The sequence below is a fragment of the Rhagoletis pomonella genome, unplaced genomic scaffold, assembly GCF_013731165.1.
Source record: "Rhagoletis pomonella isolate Grant_MI unplaced genomic scaffold, Rhpom_1.0 Rhpom_scaffold_00004, whole genome shotgun sequence".
NCBI classification, from domain to species: Eukaryota; Metazoa; Arthropoda; class Insecta; order Diptera; family Tephritidae; genus Rhagoletis; species Rhagoletis pomonella.
The window spans coordinates 54021247-54043069 of NW_023458558.1; the positions used below are offsets into that span (position 1 = coordinate 54021247).

Consider the following 21823-nt stretch of genomic DNA (forward strand, 5'->3'; position numbering starts at 1 on the left):
CTGACAGCCGTCAGTCGAAGGAACAGATGACTGAAGGGCTGCCAAGATTTCTCAAAACTTTCACCCCAATTAGATTTACAAATTTGAATACATAAAATTATTTAAACCGAAATTGATTTCGTTTCAACAATTTTCAATGAAACTATGAAATATATATTCAGCCATGGCGCCAGGGTATGATTCCACCATGATATTTAGCCTTATCCTGAGATTCGCCCAAAAAAAACTTAAACTGAAAATTTGTCATCCGCCCGTAGTAAATACATGGAAACCAAAAGTGAAAAGTTGTGACAGCTACTGATGATTGAACAACCGGCCCTTAATGGTTATGGAAATGTCCAAAACCAGCAAGAATTTGCAATCACAAAAAACATATGATTTTGGCACATAGTTGCATTTTTGTCCACAATAATTTTAATAAATAAGTCCGTCAAATTTAAAAAATTTTAAGTTCGAGCTATTTTTTTTATGAAAAAAAGGAATTAAAGACTTGTTTTTATAATTAATTTAGTTAGTTCCAATGATTTTAACTGTACTCGGCTGAGAAAAAATTGTATTGGCAATCGGAAAGCAATTGCAACCAGAGTAGATTTAAGAAACCCGATAACCAGTACGATAAAAAACATTTAAATGTATGTTAAAGAAATTCAGAACAACACGAAATTTACATGTATACCCTGTTTTTTGGCCATCTGGAAGACTTTTAAAAATTCTATAAAAATTAATTATGTTGAAATGCAACCGTGGACACCAGCTGGTAGTGAAACTCAATACCGATAGAAAACATCTATATTCGTCTCACCTACTTGAAACTTGCAAATTCCTGCAAATTTGCGTTCGTGCAGAAATTTGCAAGTTTCTCAACATGAGAGAGAATTGTTGCTTGCTCTCTGTAAATGAGTGTTGCACATGAACCAACGACTACAGCATGATAAAAATATAGCAAGGTAGAACCGTTCTCTCAATTCGTCGGCTATGATTTTTTTTTGAAGTTTGCCAACATTTTAAAATCATATAAAAGTGAAAATAAAAAAATGAAATTGTTCGAAATTGTTGTTGCTTGAGTTTGAAAATGAAAATGTGTGTGTGAGTTTGTGAGTAAATTTAAAAATTAAATTGTTTGGAAACGTCAAGAATTTGAAAAGTGACTCTCAGCGGTTCTACCCTACTATATTTTTATCATGGACTACAGATCACCTAATCAGCCATCGTTGTATTTGTAATCAATTTTGAGAAACAAGTTTTCGTAGCGTTTTTGACGTTTTTCGGTTTTGTTTACAACGTCTTCTACCTCTTCGTAATGATTTTTTAGTGATTAAATGTGTTTTCTGCGGCGATTTTAGTTATAAATTTTAGTTTATTACATATTTATGATATAAAATGAAGCGATGTGTGATTGGAACAAGTTTGTGCGTATGTTTGGTTTGCCAAAAGGCGTAAATTTGCGTGAAAAGTGGGTGCACGTTTGTGGCCCGAACGTTGGCATTGAAAAATCGACCCATGGTAATGATATGCGATTGTAAAACACTTTCAATCATGAAAACCATATTTTATGAACTTTTTTTGCGAATTGTCGTCAAGTTTCATTTTGTATATTTTATAATAAATACCAATTTAATCGGACTCAATCACCGCGCCTTTTTCGTTTTCTTTGCTTGTTTTCATTCTTATGCAAATGTCAAAAACGCTCAGAAATATACTTTTTTCTTGCTTCTTTGATTAGGTGATCTTGTATTTTGGGTTCATGAGTGTTGGTTAATTCTTGCTTAATTTTTTACTTCTTTGCCGACATTTATATTTTGGATCAGCTGTTATCTGTTATCGTTTCAGCGCTTATCAAATGACAATTGCCTTTCAGATTTCTAACTTTTATAGAAATAAAATAGTTTATAAACAATAAAAGCTTATTTTCAAAATTCTCGTTTTAATTCATGGTCTAAAGTTTAAATATCGGCAACCGCCTAAATTCTTAGTGAAAAATCATATTTCTGAATGGCTTTAAGAATCGGATTGCCTCTGCGTAAAAACTACGCGAAATTGGTCTTTGGTGACATTTCTCCACTTCAATCGATTCGTTTTTTATCTTCGAGGTGAGCCGGAGAGCAAATATTAGACTTATGACTTATGACGACTAATCAGTAGTTCTTAATTTCAATTCGAACCGATTGGTGCTTAATGTTACTATATATTTAATTTTCAACTTTTAGCAAAAGTTCAGTTCCAAAAATGCGTTTTGTACAATTTTTGCGTAAAAATGATGATCGTAGACGTCTTGGTGTGGTGTCTGAAGATGGTAGCAAATTGGTTGAATTATCGGGTGGAGCATGTATTTCCAATGACATGGTTTCGTTTATATCCCAAAACATTTCAATGGAGGAAATTCAACGTAAACTGAACGGTCTTCAAACTGAAGAAATGACAGATTCACACATTCTTCTGCCGCCTTTAGTAAATCCCCAAAAGATAATTTGCATAGGATTAAATTTTAAAGACCATTGTGAAGAACAAAACAAGCCAGCTCCAACGGAGCCCATGTTTTTCAGTAAATTTAATACTGCACTGACTGGACCCACGGGAGATGTGATCGCACATAAAATTACTACAGTAAGTGCACTTATACTTATACATATACACATATGCTTATACTTATACATATACACACATATATACCACAATATGCACAATATGCACTTATAAACTTGTATGTACATATGTTCATATATGTGTCGAATGACGAGTTTCAGATAAGACATAGATAGGAATACCTAAGGTTATTCTGCAAATTCTTTATTTTTGCCATTACATTCTCACTTATAATACGTTTATTATAAAAATGATTTGTCTTTACTTTTAGAAAATGGACTGGGAAGTTGAGTTGGGTGTTGTCATCGGAAAAGAAGCCAAAAAAGTACCGAAAGAGCAAGCTATGGACTATGTTTTTGGCTATACTATAGCTCAGGATATATCGGCCAGAGATTGGCAAAAATCTCGTAACGGTGGACAGTTTTTGATCGGTAAATCTATGGATACATTCCTTCCCCTGGGCCCAGCCATTGTGCATAAAAGTTTAATCAAAGATGTTTATGACCTTAACATGCGCACTCTTATCAACGGTGTAGAAAAGCAGAACCATTTCACTGGAGATATGATTTTCAAAATTGACGACGTCATACATAGATTATCACAGAGCATCACGCTGAAGCCTGGTGATCTCATTTTAACCGGTACACCCAAGGGTGTTGGAATGTACCGTAATCCACCGGAGTATTTAAAAGTCGGTGACGTAATTGAAACCGAAATTCAATGCTTGGGTAGAATGGTCAACAAAGTTGTCGCCGATTCTTAACGATGATACCCAATGTAAATTGTTTTGCTTTTAAAGTCAAGCTTGGCATTTAAATTGTACGTAAAATTGTGATTGGTTAAATGTTTGTGTAATTAAATCATTGAAACAGTAACTTTTGCAACTATTAAAAAATAAAGAAAATTGTGCATATATGTACATTCATGTCCAAGGACAGTAATCATCATATCCTAGACTGTTTGAAGCACCAACAAGCAAAAAGAAGCTATCGATGTATCTACAACTTTTTCGATAGATATACATACACATGTATTAGTTGCACTTACATACGTACGTACATACCTGTGTTCGTATGGAATAGTAGCTTATGTCGAAAGGCTGGCTTTACTTTAATGCGGCATTCGCAGCATACGATTGCGAATGACTCGCTGGCGCCGAGCCGTTGAACAACTTTTGGCAAATAAACGTGCAAGAAATATTTCCGATACTAGCAAGTCAATATTCTTAATTAATCTCATCAAAAAATTCCTTGTCGTTTAAAGAATAAAGAGTATGCCGCAGTATACTAAAGCAAGCTTTCCGACATAAGCTACTATTCCATACGAACACAGATACATATGTATGCAACAAATATATTCCGCTTAAAAGTTATTTGGTTTTTGAAGCAAACAAATTTAAAGTTTGATTAACTAGTTTATTTTAAGATTGAGCGGTTTGTCAATCACAACAATAACCTTAATAATGGGCCAACTTAGTCTTTGCCTCTTTCGTATTTCAAACCTTAAAAGTTTTGCTTTTTGTTGCAAAGAACTCATCTCGCTTATGATATGGTGCATAGGGATCATCAATGTAGTGTTTTGGACGTCGCCAAAAACTAGTAACCATTTTGTCTAGCATATAACTCTGCGTCGCGTTAGTGAAAACATGTTGACGCAGTCTCCTTCGAAGCTCCTTCGATTTCTTGAACATTTTTTTATGGCGGCCTGTATGAGTGCGAATCCATATGCCCCAATCTAGGCGCTTGAAGCGCTTGATAACCGCCTTCACGGACTTACGTTTCCCTTTATTTAGCGAGAACTTTGTTAAGGAACGTGATTGTTGCTGTTGAAGCGCAGTAAAACTTGGCACGATACTAGGCTGAAGTCGCTGACCTATAGAAGCTGAGATTTTGTTGAGCAGCGGCAAGTTAAACGATGTTAATGGATTACAAGTTTGGTAAGTAACAGCACGGCGGGTTGTAGCGAAAACGGAACTGGTATTGGTAAGCATCGAAGCTGTGCGAACCGCTAAAAATGGTTAGTTATTTTTAGGTATTTGTTTATATTAGTATATTATTATGCTTACCACTAGTAAGAATTGACCGGAGCATGATTGGATTTAATTTATTTAAAAATCAAAATAATCACGAATTTGCCTCACCTTGATTCCATAACCTGAGCGAGAATAACCCCAAATTCCCATATGATTTTGACGTTTATACACTGCTTTGCCGACTTTGTTAGTGATTTTCCTTGACTTTTCATTTATCCAATTTTGTGATCTGTCATCTATTCTCTCTGTGCAAAATATTGGCTCATTTTGGAGCAGGGCAGAAAAAAGTTTTTGGTTTTGTCTAGATTGAGGGAGGACGTTAAGCGCCGGCTCTTAAGCGAATTGGAATTGTGACCACGATATTAAGTATTCCAAATTTTTAACAAAAATGTATCGTTTGGCATTGAAAAGGCAATGCAGAGATGTCGTACAGGTGAGTGGTGTACAAAAATATATATTTGGCTATCATGCCGTCATCACATCGGTGCGCGAAGCACCACCATCACTGTCACTTAAAAAACGCACAGCAAATGATCGCCCCTTTCCCCACCACCCAATATAGACAGGCAAATTGTTATGTCATCTATAAATGCAACCTTCAATAACTCTGCAGAAAATTATCCAGAAAAGAAATGTAATTTGATAAAATTGTTTCCATTGTGATCCATATTGCTTCTGGAGTTCACTCATGCTATATATACTTTGATGTCATAACAAATAGCCTTACTCCTAACATGTACGTTTGGCTTCCTCCTTCTTCAACAAAGTACACACAACATTGTTTACTGCAGACCCTTTTACTAACATTGTTCCATTTTATACACTAATAAAAAAGAGAAAATAAATTACATTTATTATTGTTAATTTTAGATCACATTGAGCCAGTACAGCCGCAAAAATTATAGCAATGGTTTGCCCCCGAACGTACGACAAGCTGGGTTCGGCAAAATTTTGGTATTTCTGTCGCCCCTAGTTGCTGCCGGAGGAGTTATTGGATATGCGAAGTATGTTATTTGTTTTAATATCAAACACTATTTTACAAAATAATCTGTTTAGATATGATCCGAAATTTCGAAAACAAGTTGAACAAAACGTTCCTGGTGCAGAATACGTTCTCAAAGTAGCTTTAGATTCCCAAGACCCAATTGCAGACATCAACAAACAATTTGATGGAGTGAGAAAACAATTTGATAATGTCTCCAAAACGGTGGAAAGTGCCACATCTACTGTGACTGGCTGGTTCGGCGGAGCAGAAAAACCATCTACAAAGCGTAAGTTTTTAATAATTAAATTGTGAGAGAGAATTTTTATTTTCGATTATTTCCACAGAATCTGATGTTGTCCAGCCGAAAACAACTTCATCGCCAAAGCCTGTAAGATATCCATATACATATGTAGATATAAAAGTACAATTTGTCGGCCGTTTCTTAACACGTAAAGTTTTTTTTTGATATATTTAAAACAAAAGGTTCCTGCTAGTTCTGTTAAAGAAGCGCCTCCTGCGTCCAAGCCTGCTACTGCCAAACCAAGTGAACCGGTCAAAATTCAAAAACAACCCGAACCTTTGCCCCGAGATGTAACAGATTTGGAAAGTGCGGTGGAAGTAGCTGCTGCATTGGCAGTAAAAGAGTACAACAAAGCAATTGGGATCCTAAAGGGGTATTTATTTGGCTATATTTTGAATGCCTATATTAATAATAATTCTCCCTTTAAAGCTTCAACAATGATGTACGTAAAGTTGTAGATGATGCCATTGAAAATGTTGACACATCAATTTGGACTTCCTTGAGGAATAGAACTAGTGCACGCGACACCTCCGTTGCCACGGCGGAAAAATCGGCTCGTGAAGCAATTGATAAAATCGGTAAACAAGCATCAAAACAGCCAAATTTTAAATAAATATTTTAATAATTTTGTACTATTTCGTATGTTCTTCCTTATAGAAAAATGTGAAATCGCTCTGAGCAAAGCTGCAACCTCAGAAAATCACGAGCAAATAGTGACCATTCGTAAAAAAATCAAATCTTTGCTGGAGCACATCAATCATGTTAAAGACGAGCTTTACCAACATAAGGACCTTGCTACTATGTCCGAAAAGTATTGGAGGAATGTAAGCTATTATTGATCATAACGCGCTTTTAATTCGATTGGTTGATGGTATTATTTATTTAAAGGTTGAGAAAGCCCGTAACTATTTTGTCGAAGAGATTGAATCTATCTTTCCTGGGCTTAATTTGTCGGATCAAAAGCTAAATCTTTCCAAAGAAGATTTGGATTTATTCATCATGCACGCTTATTCGCATGTTTTGGCCTATCAAAAAGAACTCCAACGCTTGCAAACAGACGGTGAGTTGAGGCTCAAGCGTGCAGTTGAAGCATTCCGCGGCGACAGTGACTCGGAAGCGGTAAAAGCTCAACTGGACTACCACCTGGAGGCAGAAAAGCGCAAATTAGCTCTTGAGAACCAGAAAAAAATTTTCCAAATTAGAGCTGATTCTGAAAAGCAATTGCGTCAACAATTAAAAAGGCAAGCTGAAGCGCATATAGATCATTTGAACGATGCTTTAGCCATGAAGGAGAGTGAAATGAAGCGCAGCTTCACCCGCGAATTGGAAGATAAATTGGCAACCGAGAAAGCAAATTACAAGCTACAATTGGCGGCGATGGTTGGTAAAATGCGTGGCATGGATGCTGCTTTGCAAGGTAAGTACAGTGTGTTTTTTTTACGCTGAATACCATTTTAAAAATCTGTTATGAATTTCTTTATAAATGCTACTTTTAAGAAATTGATGATGAGCTTAAAGGTATAAAAAGTTTTCTAAAACCCATATTTTTTTATCAATTTAAAAATGTGTATGTTTAATATTAATTAATATGTATGTAAATTGCAGCGCGCGCTGCAGCTGAGCGTTCGGCTCACCAAGCGCAAGCACTTTGGGCCGCATGTCAATCCTTGTGGGCTACAGTTAGCACTGGTGAACCAGGTGAACATTGGAGAAATAAGTTGCGTCCGCTTAAGAGCGAAATAAAGGCGATTTCCAAGGTTGCCGGTAAGTATCGCATTTCTAATCAAACCCTGGGCATTTATTACAAATTGTTTTTCTCTTACAGAGGGTGACGAACTAGTTTCTGTTGTGATTCGAAACTTGCCATCTACCGCTAGCGAGCGTGGCGTGTTCACTGAGGATGCCCTGCGTGAACGCTTTATTAATGTAGAGCGTGTTGCACGTAAATTGGCGCTTGTTCCCGAGGGTGGTGCCAGTCTCCCGATATATTTCCTTTCTTACCTGCAGTCGCTGTTCATATTGAAACCCGATGATCCCATTTCGCAAGATGAGTTACAAAACAAACCATTTGATTACAGCAAATTGGATACATACGATATTTTGAACCGAGCTCGGTAAATACATTTAAGATGAAAACGTTTATGCTAAACATCAAAAATCTATTCTCAATTACAGGTACTTTGTTGACCGCGGAGATCTTCTACAAGCCTTAAAGTATATGAACCTATTGCAAGGAGGACCACGTCGTGTTGCATGCGATTGGTTGAATGAGACACGTCTGACGTTAGAAACTAAACAAGCTGCCAATACACTAATGGCCCACGCTGCTGCAAGCGGCCTCTTGTATTTGTAAATTAACTACTTAAACCAAGGAAAACGATTTAAAATTATAGTGATTGTAATCATGGATTTACATTTGCAACGATGCTACGGAATTTACATTTTACTAAATCGGCAATTTGCATCAAGGCTTTTTAATTGTTTGATTTTTCCGTTTTATCTTAATTGAAAATTACATTAATTTATCTTTGTTGATTTAGTTGTGCATTCCGAATGTAAAGAATGGAAATAATAGTTGCAATGTTGGTAAAGAAATAAACAAACAAAAATTATAATAGTATGACAGAAAAAGTTCAAATTCATTATTGATACTCTTGTGGCTTTTTCCAAGTTGACGTTGCCGACACGAATAATATTGGCCCTGTCGTGTCGGGCAATGTAGTACACAATACCTATTTAGAGTTGAGGCTCGCCTTCTAGAAGTTAAAAGCTTCATGCTTCATGACATCTAGCACTATTAATTTTTATCGCATAAAATAACAATTGTTTACTTCGTCTAATTGCTAGTATTTATTAAATTTCGGACAACGATAACGGAAGTTGTTTGTCAAGTGAAACGTTTTGTTAATTCTTTGATCTTCGAAAACCCTTCTCCGAAGTCAACATTTGCACAATTTTCTTCGTTACTGTTTAGTTTATATATGTACATACATAGTACCTTATCAATTAAATATAATAGCAAATTAAAAGTAGACCAATATGTGTAAAATAAATTAAATTAACTCGAGTTTAAATCAATTTGTCAGCAATTAAATTGCTCTTAATTTAGTGATCCACTTTTCCACTATTCGATTCACTGCGATTGCCTGAAAGCGTGTCTAATGCTGTGAACTTCCATCGCATGTAAGCGACACGCATACGATCCCAAACATTTTCGACAGAGTCCATTGCTGGGCGTACATCCAGAATTGCAAATTTATAATCCTTGTCTACAAGTCCCCCATCGTAGTAGTCTATGACATATCGCACATCCTTGCCACAACGGTCCACAATCCAGTCATGGCGATCAAAAGGCAGTTCATAACTATCAATAAAAAATACTATTTGAACTCGATTATTACCAATTTTAAATAAATATGCAACACCTACCCTAACCAGCTACGAAAACGGGCACGTGGACTATAATCGGCAGCCTTGCCTCCGAAACTCTTCAACCGGGGATTGCCACACTCCTTTGCATGTAGTGCTTCCCACTTAAGTACTTCTTTCCAGGCTTGTTCATTGTTAGCGTTATGAATAAAAATAATGTCACCCATATCTTTCTGTGAAATATCTTCGTTCTTCCAGCGCCAGCCTTTGCGAAGCATTGCGTTCCAGAACATTTGCTGACTTGGATATTGCCAGAATTGCATACTACCATCTTCACTTACTTTTGGTATGCTAGAGGTTTGACGTTCTGTTGATAGAGGAAAGGGTTGATCTGGCGCGGGTTGTTGATTGGCCGGTGGCATCATATTAAGAGGATTGATATCATTTTTATCATGTTGAACTGGACATTCAGATATAGGTGCAGTGTTGGTTGTGGTAATTTTCTGCGGTGGTTGTGTTGTTGCTGCCGCGCCACTCTTCTGGTGCATAGGGCATTCTGGTGGAGGGTTAGCGCCCGCTGAAGCCTTGTGTATATGGTCTTGTGGCTTATTGGTTGCCGCTTCCAAACTAACACTAGTGATTGTATTACCCATTTTTAATCTACAAATAGGTGAATTTATAGAATATGTATGTGTCACTAGATTTTTCAACCCTTAATGTGGGTCGAAGTCATTGCATAACAAAATGCAGTAGTAGGCTATCTTGAAAAGTTGTCAACACTTACACTTGAAATAATTGGTTAATTTGAGATTATACCTGCACAATTTTAGGAAAATGACTATGCAATATCAAAAAGTTTTCAATTTATATAACTTTTTTACAAAAAATTTTCCCCCACGAGGGGTAGTCGCTGTTGTACAAATGTTATTTAAAAATTTAAGGTTATGAGACAAACATTTGGCAACACAATTTGACATTCTGCATTGGGGGAGGAATGGCGCTGCCATGGGGTTTTATTTTATGATCAAAAAAGCATATAGTCTGTTCCTTTGATCTTCGGACTAAAACCTGTGGAACTGTCAAACTACAATTTCACTATCTCAAGTGAGAGTAAAAGGAGAACAGCTGTAGAAGGAACGCAAAAAGCACTATTTTGTGTAAAAACGTCAGTCGATTTGTTTACACGTCATTTGTACAACACTGTCTTGGCTTAAATATCAATAAATAATTATTTAGTCTGTTCCAATAGCAGTCCGGTTTACAGGATTTAGTCAGAACTTACAGGAAGTCGTTCCTATTGACATAAAACCTGTAAGTGGGAACATATTTGAGAGAGTAACTGAGCAACTGTTCCTAGTCAGAAGTTACAGGATTTAGTCCATAGTTTTTTCTCGTAAGTTCATGACAAGTGTCAAACGATCAGCTTATATGCATGTCCAAACAAAAACAGAAAGCGGTGTAAGCAAAAAACCTTATATTTTTAGATGGAAGTAAACAACGAAATATTTGAATATGTATAGCTTTTAATTAGTCTGTTCCTTTGAACTTCGGACTAAAACCTGTGGAACTGTCAAACTACAATTTTGCTCCTGATGTTCACACTCGCTACAATTATAACGTGTTGTCTCCTCTTATAGATTTACGTTCTTTGGTACGTGTTAAAATAATTTGACAGCTGTGATCCGTAGCTCCTCGTTTTCATTGTGTTCAGGTTACATGAAGCGTTTTCAAAGAAAAGTGTGGCGTTTCAAAGACAAAATTCCAAGCCTATCAACAGATGCATAAGGCCCTGCCTCCACAGGAAAACACTATATCGATGGTACTATCGAATTGGTATCGAATTGTCGTTGGCCACTATCGACAGTCTTTGTTTGAGGAGATATACATGTTGTTTATATTATATCATCTTTTTTTAAATGACTTAAGCTTTGGTTTCCTCGAAAGCGGTAACGTAAAATAACGGTCGTAACTTTACGTTGCCTAAAACGTTGCCATGTAAATATTACCAGATGTTAACTAAGATGACGGCTATACACACCGTAATGTAATATTTCTGAAGTTTGTGAAAAGCAATGAAAGCCTATACAACATAAAAGCACAAATCTACGTTACGTTCATTTAGGCTTTCTGCACATTGGTCGTCCTATCATAGTTGCTTCATCGTCAGTGCGTGCACAACGATTAGCAAACGACAGTGCCGTACTTATCCGTTTCTGCATCTTCTACGATATGCCGACAACTAACCTTTCAAAACAAATTGGAAACAATTTTAATTAACATTGACAATTTTAAAATAATTGTAGAATGCATTATCTGTAAATTATTCACACAAAATAAGCGTCATAATAAGCGATCAGCACAAAAATTATGCAAATACTGACGCGATAAATATTGAACATGTAGCATCCGTGCGCGATCCAAATATCGTGATAATTACTGACCGTGTGACAGAGTCCTATGAAACTGTACGTTGATATATTTCTAACTGGCCATCTCCATTGCTCATATTTTGCTTTCCAGCTGTCATTTTGGTCGCTAGATATAAGTTATATCAGTGGCAATATTGTGTGTGGGCTTTTTATATCTTGATATCAGAGCTGTAAAACTGTGAAATCATTTGAAATTAAAAATCATCAATTTTATATTATTATGTTTTCATTGAATTCTCCCTTATCGAATAATGCGGCTTATAGTTTTCCAATTCTACATTCACTCAAAGTAGATACGATTGCACACATTTCCATATTCAAAGAAAGATTGAAAAAATTGAATGACGAACGATTCACTTTTAACACTGAATAAGCACTCAGATGAATGCAGCTTTTGCTATGTGTGCACACATCCACTCAGTACCAATCAATTGATATAAATATTTTGAACACACGAAACCCACTGAAAAATACGCCAGGTTGCATTTTATTAAAAAGACTGCAAAATTTCAACACGAAAAATAGTTAATAGAGCGTTATCATCAGTTGTTTTTTCACTTAAATTTGTACAAGGATTTATAAGAATAAAAAATATTAATTGGAGAAATATTTTTTAGTGAACGTGTCGTTAGAATGTCATTATGAAAAATATAAATTATTAATGATTTTAACATCTCTTTTTAGAAAATTGTCAGCTTTCCAAATAAGTGTTACCAATATACTATTAATAATGCATAATGCATAAATTAGTACATACATATATAAGTTAATATAAACTAACAAATTTAAGAGCTTATGGTTCTAACTTTAGACATACATATACATTTAATTATTTAATTATAAAAATTTTTGATACAAATTTCTTCGTACTTTTTCTCGTCGCTATTGGGTCAAGCAGTTAATGAAGATTCGAAAATCGAATTTGTTGGTTTGTGGAGGTTTTTTCATTTACAATAAGCCACAAATTATCAACATTTCCAACAAAAAAATATTTAACAAAATTCGTTGGTCTCTATTTTCATTAACATCCTTTTCCGAAAGTGCAATATTTAAGAATTTATACCCATTTCATTGAGCACGCTTTTTAACCCAAGTATTGGTTTGTTTGTTAACATCAAAACTACATATCGACACCTAAGTGGAAGATCGACCTATCTCGGCATCCAGTTCGAAAACTCCTTATCTCAAAAAACTGTTCTAGAACACCCTATTTCAGAATTTTGTTGAATAACGCCCTATCTCAGAATGCGGTTCAAAAACGCCCTATCTCGGCAAATTTTCAATATATTTTCATTTGAGATAGGGCGTTCTTCAACCAAATTCTGAAGTAGGACTTTCATAGAAAGCTTTCTGAGTTAGGGCGTTTTTGAATTGGCTGCCGAGATAGGTCGATCTTCCAATCAGGTGTCGGTATATTAATAAAAAATTATTAAACATTGTCTGCTGTAACCTATTTTAGAAATAATTTATTTATTAGGATTTGCAATTTGAAAAAATCAGTTCCTTCCAATTTTGGGAATCAAACGGGACCCCACACAAGCAAAAATCGTTTTCTACAATCTTTATTAACCTGAAGGGCTAGACAACAAACAACCGCTATGCGAACAAAGTTATAATACCCATGTGCACAAATGCGCTCGGGTGTAATTATTTCTTAAAACATTATTTTAAATGTATGTTTTGAGCAAATTGATTTCAAAAGTTAGAAATATGTCCCATTTTTCAAAAATGTACAATAATAAACATGTGAGTTTTTTTTAGCAATTTGTTTTCTGTAATTAAGGAAATATTGAATTTTACGAATTTTTCGAAATTACCGTTTTATAGGAGGGACCAGGTTATTGTTTAATTTTTTGTATTTTTTTACTGCAGAAGTGCGTAGTAAATATGTTTAAATAGTACACCTTTTAATTAATAATTAATGAAAAAAATTTTACAATGTAACTCCTCAACCCCTCTTTAAAGAAAACAAGAACCCTTATAAAATTTCGTTTTGAAAGTTTTCAAATTTGAAAACTGAAGAAAAAAATTAATAGAAAAAAAATCATAAATTAAATTTATATATACATATATTCTGCGAAAAAATGTCTACAATCAATTTTTAAACCCTTTTCGCAATTGGTGTACTCTTGTAACCGGTAAATTTTGTTACCATCTCATAAGCTGGTAACAAAATATTGCCCCGCCCCGTGAAATATGCAATGCCAGAATTTCCACAATTCTTCATGGCTGAATTGCTGAATATATAGCATTACCAACGTTCCTAGAATCGCGGTGACATGAACAGGTAACATTTTTTGGTAATAAAATTTTCCGGTTACGTGCAGAATAGACATTTTATAGTTCTAAAAGTCTATAATACGAAGGGACAGATGCCGGTAATGAAATTCTTAAGTTTTTTCAAGCAAGAGTTTTAAAAACTCAATTCTATTGACACTGTTTTATATTTCTATATACAGTTCACTAGTTTCGAATCTAATTTATGTAAATGTATGTATCAAGATGTGTCCTTTGTGCTCGACGGCTGCGATGTTTGTTTGGACTGATTTCGCACCAGTCATTAGCCATGGGTTAATGTCAGAAAATGTCTATACATACGCGTTGAAATACATACATACGTATACATATATGTTTTTTTTCAATTCCAGATATGTTTAAACTTTAAAGTATAAAATATATCAACCCTGGGAAAAAGGTATTGGTACTGAATGGTAAAAACGTGTGCATTCATTTTAAATATACAATCATGTGTGTGTGCGAATGCTTCTGTTACATTCACATTCCATACTGAATGTCAATCTACCATTCAAAAACACAACACAGTTTATTTGTTTTCAAGCATTTTAAGCCACTCAGGAATGAGGCTTTTTTTATACAAACAAACAATCAACATTTTGAAAAGAATGTCGAGTGAATGCAGATCCTATTGATTCAATCATTTTACAGCTCTGCTTGATATAAGCATTTGTGAAATAGCTTCTAAAAGGTATTTTTGCAGGATTCAATCACTTACAAAATTAAATTACATTACATTAAAATTAGGCTATTACATTACATAATATCAAATATTTTAACAGAAAACAGCTCAATATTTGCTTTTATATTAAAATATCAATAATGTTGCCGCTCGAAGTTTTCGTGCAAATGAACATGTAGCTGTCAAAATACCAAATTGCCGGCAATAGATGGCAAGATATAAGCTCTAATATATATTGCTCTTGAAGAGCAATGAGCGGTCTCCATTGGCTATTTGTATGCTAACATATGTATAAACTTTATCCTGTGGAGACGGGCAGTAATGGAAACCGCCTATTTCTCATTAGTCACAAAAAACATCGATGCATCGATACATCGACTATTTATACATCGAGAGGAAGCAAAACATCGATATTTTCGATGCATCGATGTTTTTCCGACATCCCTACAGGCAAACCGGAAAATACCAAAAATAGCAAATATTTAGAAAAATTACAACTGCAACAAGTTTAACAGATTGAATAAAATTTAGCTGGAAATACCGATTAAAGCTGCCAAAATGCAGAAAAATAAAAAGTCTACGGATGAGTTCACAACGTGGCTGCAAGGCCAACTTAAGATACTGAATACAGACCCAGACATCTTTGGCTCCTATATAGTAGGAATACTTGAAGGGGAAGAGACACCTGAAGAGAAACGTGAAGCGCTCAATGATATACTCGGAGAAATCATTGTATGTCGCTTGAAGTTAGTTTAATTAAAATGCATGTCAAACACATCTCCCATATATTCTTTTAAATAATAATGTAGACCAACGATCTCGATGCTCTTATAAATGTATTACTTGAGAAATGGGAGAAGACACATCCTAAGGAAGAAGTGAAAAAAGCTGTACACGTTGATGTGAATGAGCAATTGGCCAAATTGCTAGAAGCGCAGAAACTTCAAACCATTGTAAAGGAGCGTGAATACACAGATGAGGAGAGGAAAATTCGCGAGCAAATTTTGGCGCAATATTCACAGGTAAATAAACACAAACATTGAGTAAAATATTGTAATATAACTACAATTTGGCCTTAACAGACGGAAGTTGAGGACGAAGATGCGTATGAGTCAGAGGAGGAAGTCGAAAAAACAAATACGGGAGCAACTGGAATTGAACGCAACACGAATGTTCAGGATGTGATGGCATTGCAAAAAGAAAAGCGAGAGCAGGCGCGTTTGGAAAGCGCAGCGAAGAAGCAGAAGGATAAAGAAGATCGGGAGCGGCAAAAACAAATGCGCGAGGAAAAGAAGGAAAAGCGTAAAACTGTTAAGGGCGAACGCAGACGGTAGTTGAATGATAGTGGGCATCGTTTTGTATTGGTGCAGATAATTACATACATATGTATTTAACGCAAAATTAATTTAATGAGTTAATATTAAACTTGTTTGTTTACAACTGTTATTAATCTTAAATGCAAATTTGTTTTATGCATAACACAATCTGCATCGAATTAAAACTCATGCTTTCAAGGCCAAATATGTATATGAATATGAATGGAAAGCTTATATTAATTTGAACCAAACATGGTTATTTAGTTCGCTGACTTTAAAATTAGCATGTCTTGAAATCGAGCTAGAAGTATTACTATTTCAATAATTTTCTAAAGCTACGCCTTCAAAAACATTGTGTCATCCTATATTAGTAACTAAATTTTAAGAAAAAGAAGTTTTTTTTAACCGTCTTCAAAAATGGAAATTCGTCTGAATATTTTTATTTTTTTTTATGTATGCTACTGCATAACTTTGGACCACGTTAACCGATTTCTATAATTCTCCTTTTAAAGGAAAGTTGTTACACATGTGGTCCCATACTAATTTGGTTTAAATCCGATCATTATATCATGAAGAAATGAACAATAATATTAAATTTTATGAGAATTAAAGTCGGTTTTTTTTTTGCTTAAAAACTACTTGTTTAATTACACAGGCCGACAAAAAAAAAATCGATGAAAGGTTCCTTTAACCAAACCTATTCTGATATATGTTTTTGGGGTCGCTGAACACGAATCTGAAGTCCGTTTTGCTCCATCACGTCCAGACGTGGTCAAAGGAACCTTTCATCGATTTTTTTTTGTGGACCTGTGTTATAGGCGGCATACGCAGTGCGTCTGTCTCGTGAGTCGGTTTGAATGTGTGTGTGAAAATAAATATGTGTTAGTTACACCAACATGACTCCCGTCATGACTCTGAATTGTTCAACTTGTGTAGTCGAAGGCGAGCCAAAGGTCTGAAATTTTAAGAAAAAGTAATTGCTTTTTTTTATTTACTCGGCCCATTGTCTTAACAGCGAGTTTCACTTAAACTGTGTTGGTGAAAGCTGCGGTGAGGAATGTTCTCCCACGGCAGTCGGGTCTACGTACCCGGCGTCGTTACCCAAAAACTCGTTTGAGGAATTAGCAAATCATTATTTTTTTCTTTATTATTAAAATTTTTATATGCATTTAATAAGACATGTTATGAAGCTATTCCTCAAAAAAGTTACTTTTCTATATGTCTTCGACTCGAAAATTTATTTAAAATCACTTAAAAATTCCGGAAAACGAAATATTTACGTTATTAAAAATATTTTCCTTAAGGCTATCAACAAAAAATTTAATTAGCAAATCGTTTTAACACAATCGGTTTGAAAAAAAAACGATAGCTGGGTCGGAAATATTTATTGCGCCAAAATCCTGGAAGTTTCTGTAACTTTTGAACTTCGGGTTACGCTCTTTTTATTCGCGATCCATCCTAATGAACATACATAAATACATACATACATATATTGAGAAAAACCCCTCTTATTCTCAGGAAAAAAATATTTGCAATAACGAATGCTACCGAAACGGCAACAGTCGCTTATTACAACGACACCCATTTTCCGAATGAACAAGCTTACTGATAAGTCGTTCAGTTCATAATCATGTTCTTATATAAAATAGATTTGATACGGACATAAGCGTTTAGTCTGTTTTCATTAACACCTTATTGACGAAGCACAGTTGCTCTCTTTCCATAGTATACTAATATAAAAATGCATTTCGTGGGCTTTAAATATTCTTTCTTGCTGGTGTTGTGCGTTTTGAGCTTGATCACTTTTACCAATGCTGAAGTGAGTGATAAACACATAAACAATTTATATAATAAGTATGAATGTTATTTAATTTTGTTTTGGTTTAGGAAAAATCTTGCGGTCGACATGGAGATCCTTGCAAAAATAGTTCGGAATGTTGTCCAAATCACAGTTGCCACCGTTACGCAGAACGTTGTCAAGCTAAAATAAATCCGGATGAATTGCACTTGAAAGGACACAAAAATTAAAGAATCAAACCCAACTGTATGCAAGTTTTCAATTGAAATCGTGTTGGCTTCATTCATAGCAGAAAATGTATACATACACTTACATATGTAAGATATGTACGTGTATACATACATATGCATATATTTATGTAGATAATATACATATGCGAGTGACTAAGTCCAATTTAAATTTTTTTATAATTATTTCGTATTATTTGATGCGCTGCTGAAACCGGTTTTAAAGTGTATATACACACATAAGTTCATACGTACATATGTTAATGTTCATACAAATATACATATTTAGATTTGCCAAATACATATATGTATAAGTATATATTTATACGCGCATATGATTAATAAAACAGAACAGAATTATATAGGACTCTTAAGTCGGTTTTTGTTAAGCCAAATGTGTATGTACACATATAAGAAATTAATTTTTTCCAGTTCTTTTACTTTTTATATATTTTTTATACGCTTATCACTTTTGAACTGTTTATACACTCAAGAATGTATGTACATATGTATGGATGTATATGCCGTCATATGTATACAATCATGCACTTTTAAATTATCAAAAATGAATTCTCCTTTGCTGGCCACAAGAGTTTAAGTTGATAATCAGAACGGTACAATCACTTAAAGTTCTTTCATCTGAAGTAAATGCTTAGAAATTGATAGAAAAATGTTGAAAACAATTATATTATTCGCAATAATTACCAGCATTATAGCAAAAGAAAGTATGTGCATCTCTAAATGTGCAGGCCTAAAGAAAAGGGAATTTTGTTTATGTTTTCAACGCAACTTCGTTTATAAACATCTGTTTTATGTTTAAAATCTATTGCAGAGACTACGCTTGATCTAGGTTTGACCAGATTTATAATCGTGGATAAAGTGAAGGTACGCAAGTTGTAGTGTGCACCAGAGTTGTGAAAAATGCATTAATTTTTTAATGCATTAATGGTACTTAAAGCATTAATGTTAAGTTAAAAAAGTAATGCATTAATTTTTAAAATTGAATGCAAATAAAAATTTCAACGCTAATGAAAATTGTTTTCACTAAATAATAATGCAAATGAAAAAATTTTAATGCATTAAAATTTTTAATAATTTTTTTTGTTTGCATTGATAAAAACAATTAAATTTATTTTCTAGTGAAATATAAATAACCTCTTTTGAAAGGACTTCGTATAATTACTAATAGTTTTTTCAGCTTCTTTCTATCATGTTTATTTGAAGAAAAATTCTTCTTGACATTGTTAGATATTTTATGAAAATAAAAGCAATTTGCGTGCAATCAAAATGTATTGAACAAAGTGTGATTGATTTTGACATTGCTCTCATAAGAAACTGCCATAATGTCAAATTTAAATGAATTGTTAACCCATTTGAAAATGTTTTTTTTTTAAATTTGAATTGTTTAAAAAAAAATACACACAAATTTTTCAAGCAACAAATTTTCTTAATAAACGTGAAATTGTTAAGAGATAAACTGCCGAGGAGAGCAAGTAAGTAAATACGTTCGACTTTGCTTGAATATTCAATGTAAGGAAACCAAGATGAAACGAAGCAAAACGTGTGAACGGTGCCTTGTATGCAATAAAAGTCAGGAAACGAAAATAGTGCGATGTTTTAAACCACCTAGTTGCGAATTTTAGACGGCAGCGGTGGGAAGAAAGCTGTGGTGTTGTACTACGAGATTCATCTCCGGTTTGTGTAAACCACTTCAAGGAAAGTGATTTCATTAGTTGTCCGTCTGAATCAAGCACTTTCAAACGAGCTCGTTTATACACAGGCGCATCGAGGATTTAGTACGCGATCAGGATACAGTCTTTGTTGATGTCCAAACTCAAACAGACGACTCTTTAGAATGCACGGCGCGTACAGAAATATTTCGGCTTACCGAAATAATTAAACCATGCAAGCAAGTATAGAAGAGCTTAAATTAAAACCGCTCGAAGCAAAGTCTTTAATGGAAAACTATTTCGCATGAAAAAAATTTAATATCAAATTTGTTAGAGTTAAGCTCACATATAAAATTGGAAACAAATATAAAATCATACTTTTATAAGTGTCGAATAATGTTTAGGATAAAAAATTTAAATATAAATATAAACGCACAAAAGCATAAAACTTGGGCAATTAAAAATAAGAAAATTGCTAAAACGATTTTATAAACAATTTGTTTTATTTTATTGACAAAATATATGTAATGTAAGTAATTTAAGTAAAACAAAACTATAATCGAAATAAAAGCCTAGGGCATCAGTGCTGACAAGATACATGCATCCCAAAGAGTTAATTCGTTTGTTTATACTTTTTGACATTATAGTACCTTAAAAGAGAGCCGCACTGAGTTGTCAATCACACCTTGTTTAATACATTTTGCGTGCAATCACGGCATATAGAAGTGAATTCAGTCGAGCTCTCTCATACCTGGCTGTAATGGCAAAAAATGTAAACAAAGAAATTAACCCTTTGGTATGCATTTACCATATTTGATAGAACTCAACATCTTTGAAATGAAAGTTTTTGTAAATATGAAAATATTTATAATCTCATTAGAATCAGCTTCATTTTATTTATTGAATTTTCGGTTTAATGTAAATGTGGAAATGCATACTTACACAAAATTACAAACTAAATGAAACACACTCATTTATAAAATCGTTTTGACAATTTTCTTGCTTTTACTATTCCAATGTTTTTGAGCATTTAAATTTTCATTTACATTAAATTTCAAAAATTAATGCATTGATTTTTCACATTATTATTAAAATTCTATGCATTAAAAAATTACTGCATTTTTTACAACTCTGGTATGCTCATATGTATGTATGTACTTATTTAACAATTTCAAACACAATTTCCAATGTGCATTAAAAATTAACAGTTAAAATGGTCCGATGCTGTTCAGTATTGCAGCAATATGAATATGACGCTCTTCACTCCGAATACGGCGGAACGTATGGAGAAGTTAACACAGTTCTTTATAGAAATTGGTAAGATTATGGGTTTAATTTTTCGAAACATATGGGCTTTTAAACATTTTGTTCTATTTTAGGCTACATCGATAAACCAAATATTGGCAATGATTACATATATTGGACCTCTGGGAAGTTTGACAAAAAGCATGATAAATTCATTTGGCACAGCACCGGAGCAGAATTCAATTATACAAATTGGCTGCCCAACATGCCAGATAATTGGCGTGGCGATGAGTTATGCGTTGAAATGGGATTCAGGGAGGTGGGCAAATGGAATGATACTCGATGCCGATATTTAAGACATTTTATTTGTGAGCATTCCATTGAAATGGAGCTCCACTGAGAGGGCTTTTCCATCGTACGCTTCGGCTTGAAAAGTTCGGTTCGGCATTGATTAAAAAGATTTTCTTTGTTAAATATACATACACTCGATTAGAACAATTTAACCCTCAATCTGCCACGCTCAAGTGGCTACTTAAAGGGTTAAAATATTATAAACATTGTTCTTATATTCTCATATTCTTGTTTATCAATAAATGTATGATATTTGATATAAAATAGTTACCTCTTTGACAAAAAAAAAAAAAGGTCAAACTTTAGTACATTGCAAAAACCTGGTTGGTTGAGTTGGAGCATTTTAAATTTTGACTACATATTTATTTTTATTAAAATACCAGCACAATTTGTTACAAACTAATTTTAATTGTTATATTTACGAATTGCCTTTATTGTTTATACATAAGTTAATGGTAAAAAAATCTTGTTAAAACAAGCTTTCCAAATATGAACCAAGTCGGACGATAAATATGTGTTCGCCAAATATTTTGAATCCAG

The 21823-nt window shown here is 34.1% G+C and overlaps 6 protein-coding genes across 8 annotated transcripts; 4 read left to right on the forward strand and 2 right to left on the reverse strand.

Moving 5' to 3' along the window:
• Window positions 1–1789: 1789 nt before the first annotated feature.
• Window positions 1790–3532, forward strand: LOC118737799 (fumarylacetoacetate hydrolase domain-containing protein 2). The gene is made up of 3 exons (XM_036468564.1): window positions 1790–2090; window positions 2208–2604; window positions 2855–3532. Exons 1-3 carry the CDS (start codon window positions 1993–1995, stop codon window positions 3344–3346), a joined length of 987 nt encoding a protein of 328 aa, XP_036324457.1. The 5' UTR covers window positions 1790–1992; the 3' UTR covers window positions 3347–3532.
• A 456-nt stretch (window positions 3533–3988) lies between these two features.
• LOC118737803 (39S ribosomal protein L35, mitochondrial) lies at window positions 3989–4846 on the reverse strand. The gene is made up of 3 exons (XM_036468568.1): window positions 4724–4846; window positions 4649–4650; window positions 3989–4590 (listed from the first exon to the last, which is right to left on the reverse strand). The coding sequence occupies exons 1-3, from the start codon at window positions 4825–4827 to the stop codon at window positions 4079–4081; spliced, it is 618 nt and encodes a 205-aa protein (XP_036324461.1). The 5' UTR covers window positions 4828–4846; the 3' UTR covers window positions 3989–4078.
• Window positions 4847–4962: 116 nt separating this feature from the next.
• Window positions 4963–8532, forward strand: LOC118737797 (MICOS complex subunit Mic60). Of its 2 annotated transcripts, XM_036468559.1 has the most exons (12): window positions 4963–5048; window positions 5486–5619; window positions 5672–5886; window positions 5945–5988; window positions 6084–6274; window positions 6331–6479; window positions 6559–6725; window positions 6790–7318; window positions 7399–7419; window positions 7507–7665; window positions 7727–8015; window positions 8077–8532. In XM_036468559.1, the coding sequence occupies exons 1-12, from the start codon at window positions 5004–5006 to the stop codon at window positions 8252–8254; spliced, it is 2121 nt and encodes a 706-aa protein (XP_036324452.1). In that variant the 5' UTR covers window positions 4963–5003; the 3' UTR covers window positions 8255–8532. The 2 variants fall into 2 exon arrangements, with proteins under 2 accessions (XP_036324452.1, XP_036324453.1); XM_036468560.1 differs by lacking the exon at window positions 7399–7419.
• Window positions 8533–8727: 195 nt separating this feature from the next.
• LOC118737801 (cytochrome c-type heme lyase) lies at window positions 8728–10350 on the reverse strand. Of its 2 annotated transcripts, XM_036468565.1 has the most exons (3): window positions 10055–10350; window positions 9331–9930; window positions 8728–9265 (listed from the first exon to the last, which is right to left on the reverse strand). In XM_036468565.1, the coding sequence occupies exons 2-3, from the start codon at window positions 9921–9923 to the stop codon at window positions 9007–9009; spliced, it is 852 nt and encodes a 283-aa protein (XP_036324458.1). In that variant the 5' UTR covers window positions 9924–9930; window positions 10055–10350; the 3' UTR covers window positions 8728–9006. The 2 variants fall into 2 exon arrangements, with proteins under 2 accessions (XP_036324458.1, XP_036324459.1); XM_036468566.1 differs by lacking the exon at window positions 10055–10350 and having other exon boundaries at window positions 9331–10024.
• Window positions 10351–15100: 4750 nt separating this feature from the next.
• Window positions 15101–16212, forward strand: LOC118737802 (coiled-coil domain-containing protein 43). The gene is made up of 3 exons (XM_036468567.1): window positions 15101–15408; window positions 15486–15698; window positions 15759–16212. Exons 1-3 carry the CDS (start codon window positions 15235–15237, stop codon window positions 16008–16010), a joined length of 639 nt encoding a protein of 212 aa, XP_036324460.1. The 5' UTR covers window positions 15101–15234; the 3' UTR covers window positions 16011–16212.
• Window positions 16213–17407: 1195 nt separating this feature from the next.
• On the forward strand, window positions 17408–21549 carry LOC118737804 (perlucin-like). The gene is made up of 5 exons (XM_036468571.1): window positions 17408–17811; window positions 17880–18742; window positions 18850–18902; window positions 20896–21004; window positions 21067–21549. The coding sequence occupies exons 2-5, from the start codon at window positions 18688–18690 to the stop codon at window positions 21330–21332; spliced, it is 483 nt and encodes a 160-aa protein (XP_036324464.1). The 5' UTR covers window positions 17408–17811; window positions 17880–18687; the 3' UTR covers window positions 21333–21549.
• The last annotated feature ends 274 nt before the right edge of the window (window positions 21550–21823 follow it).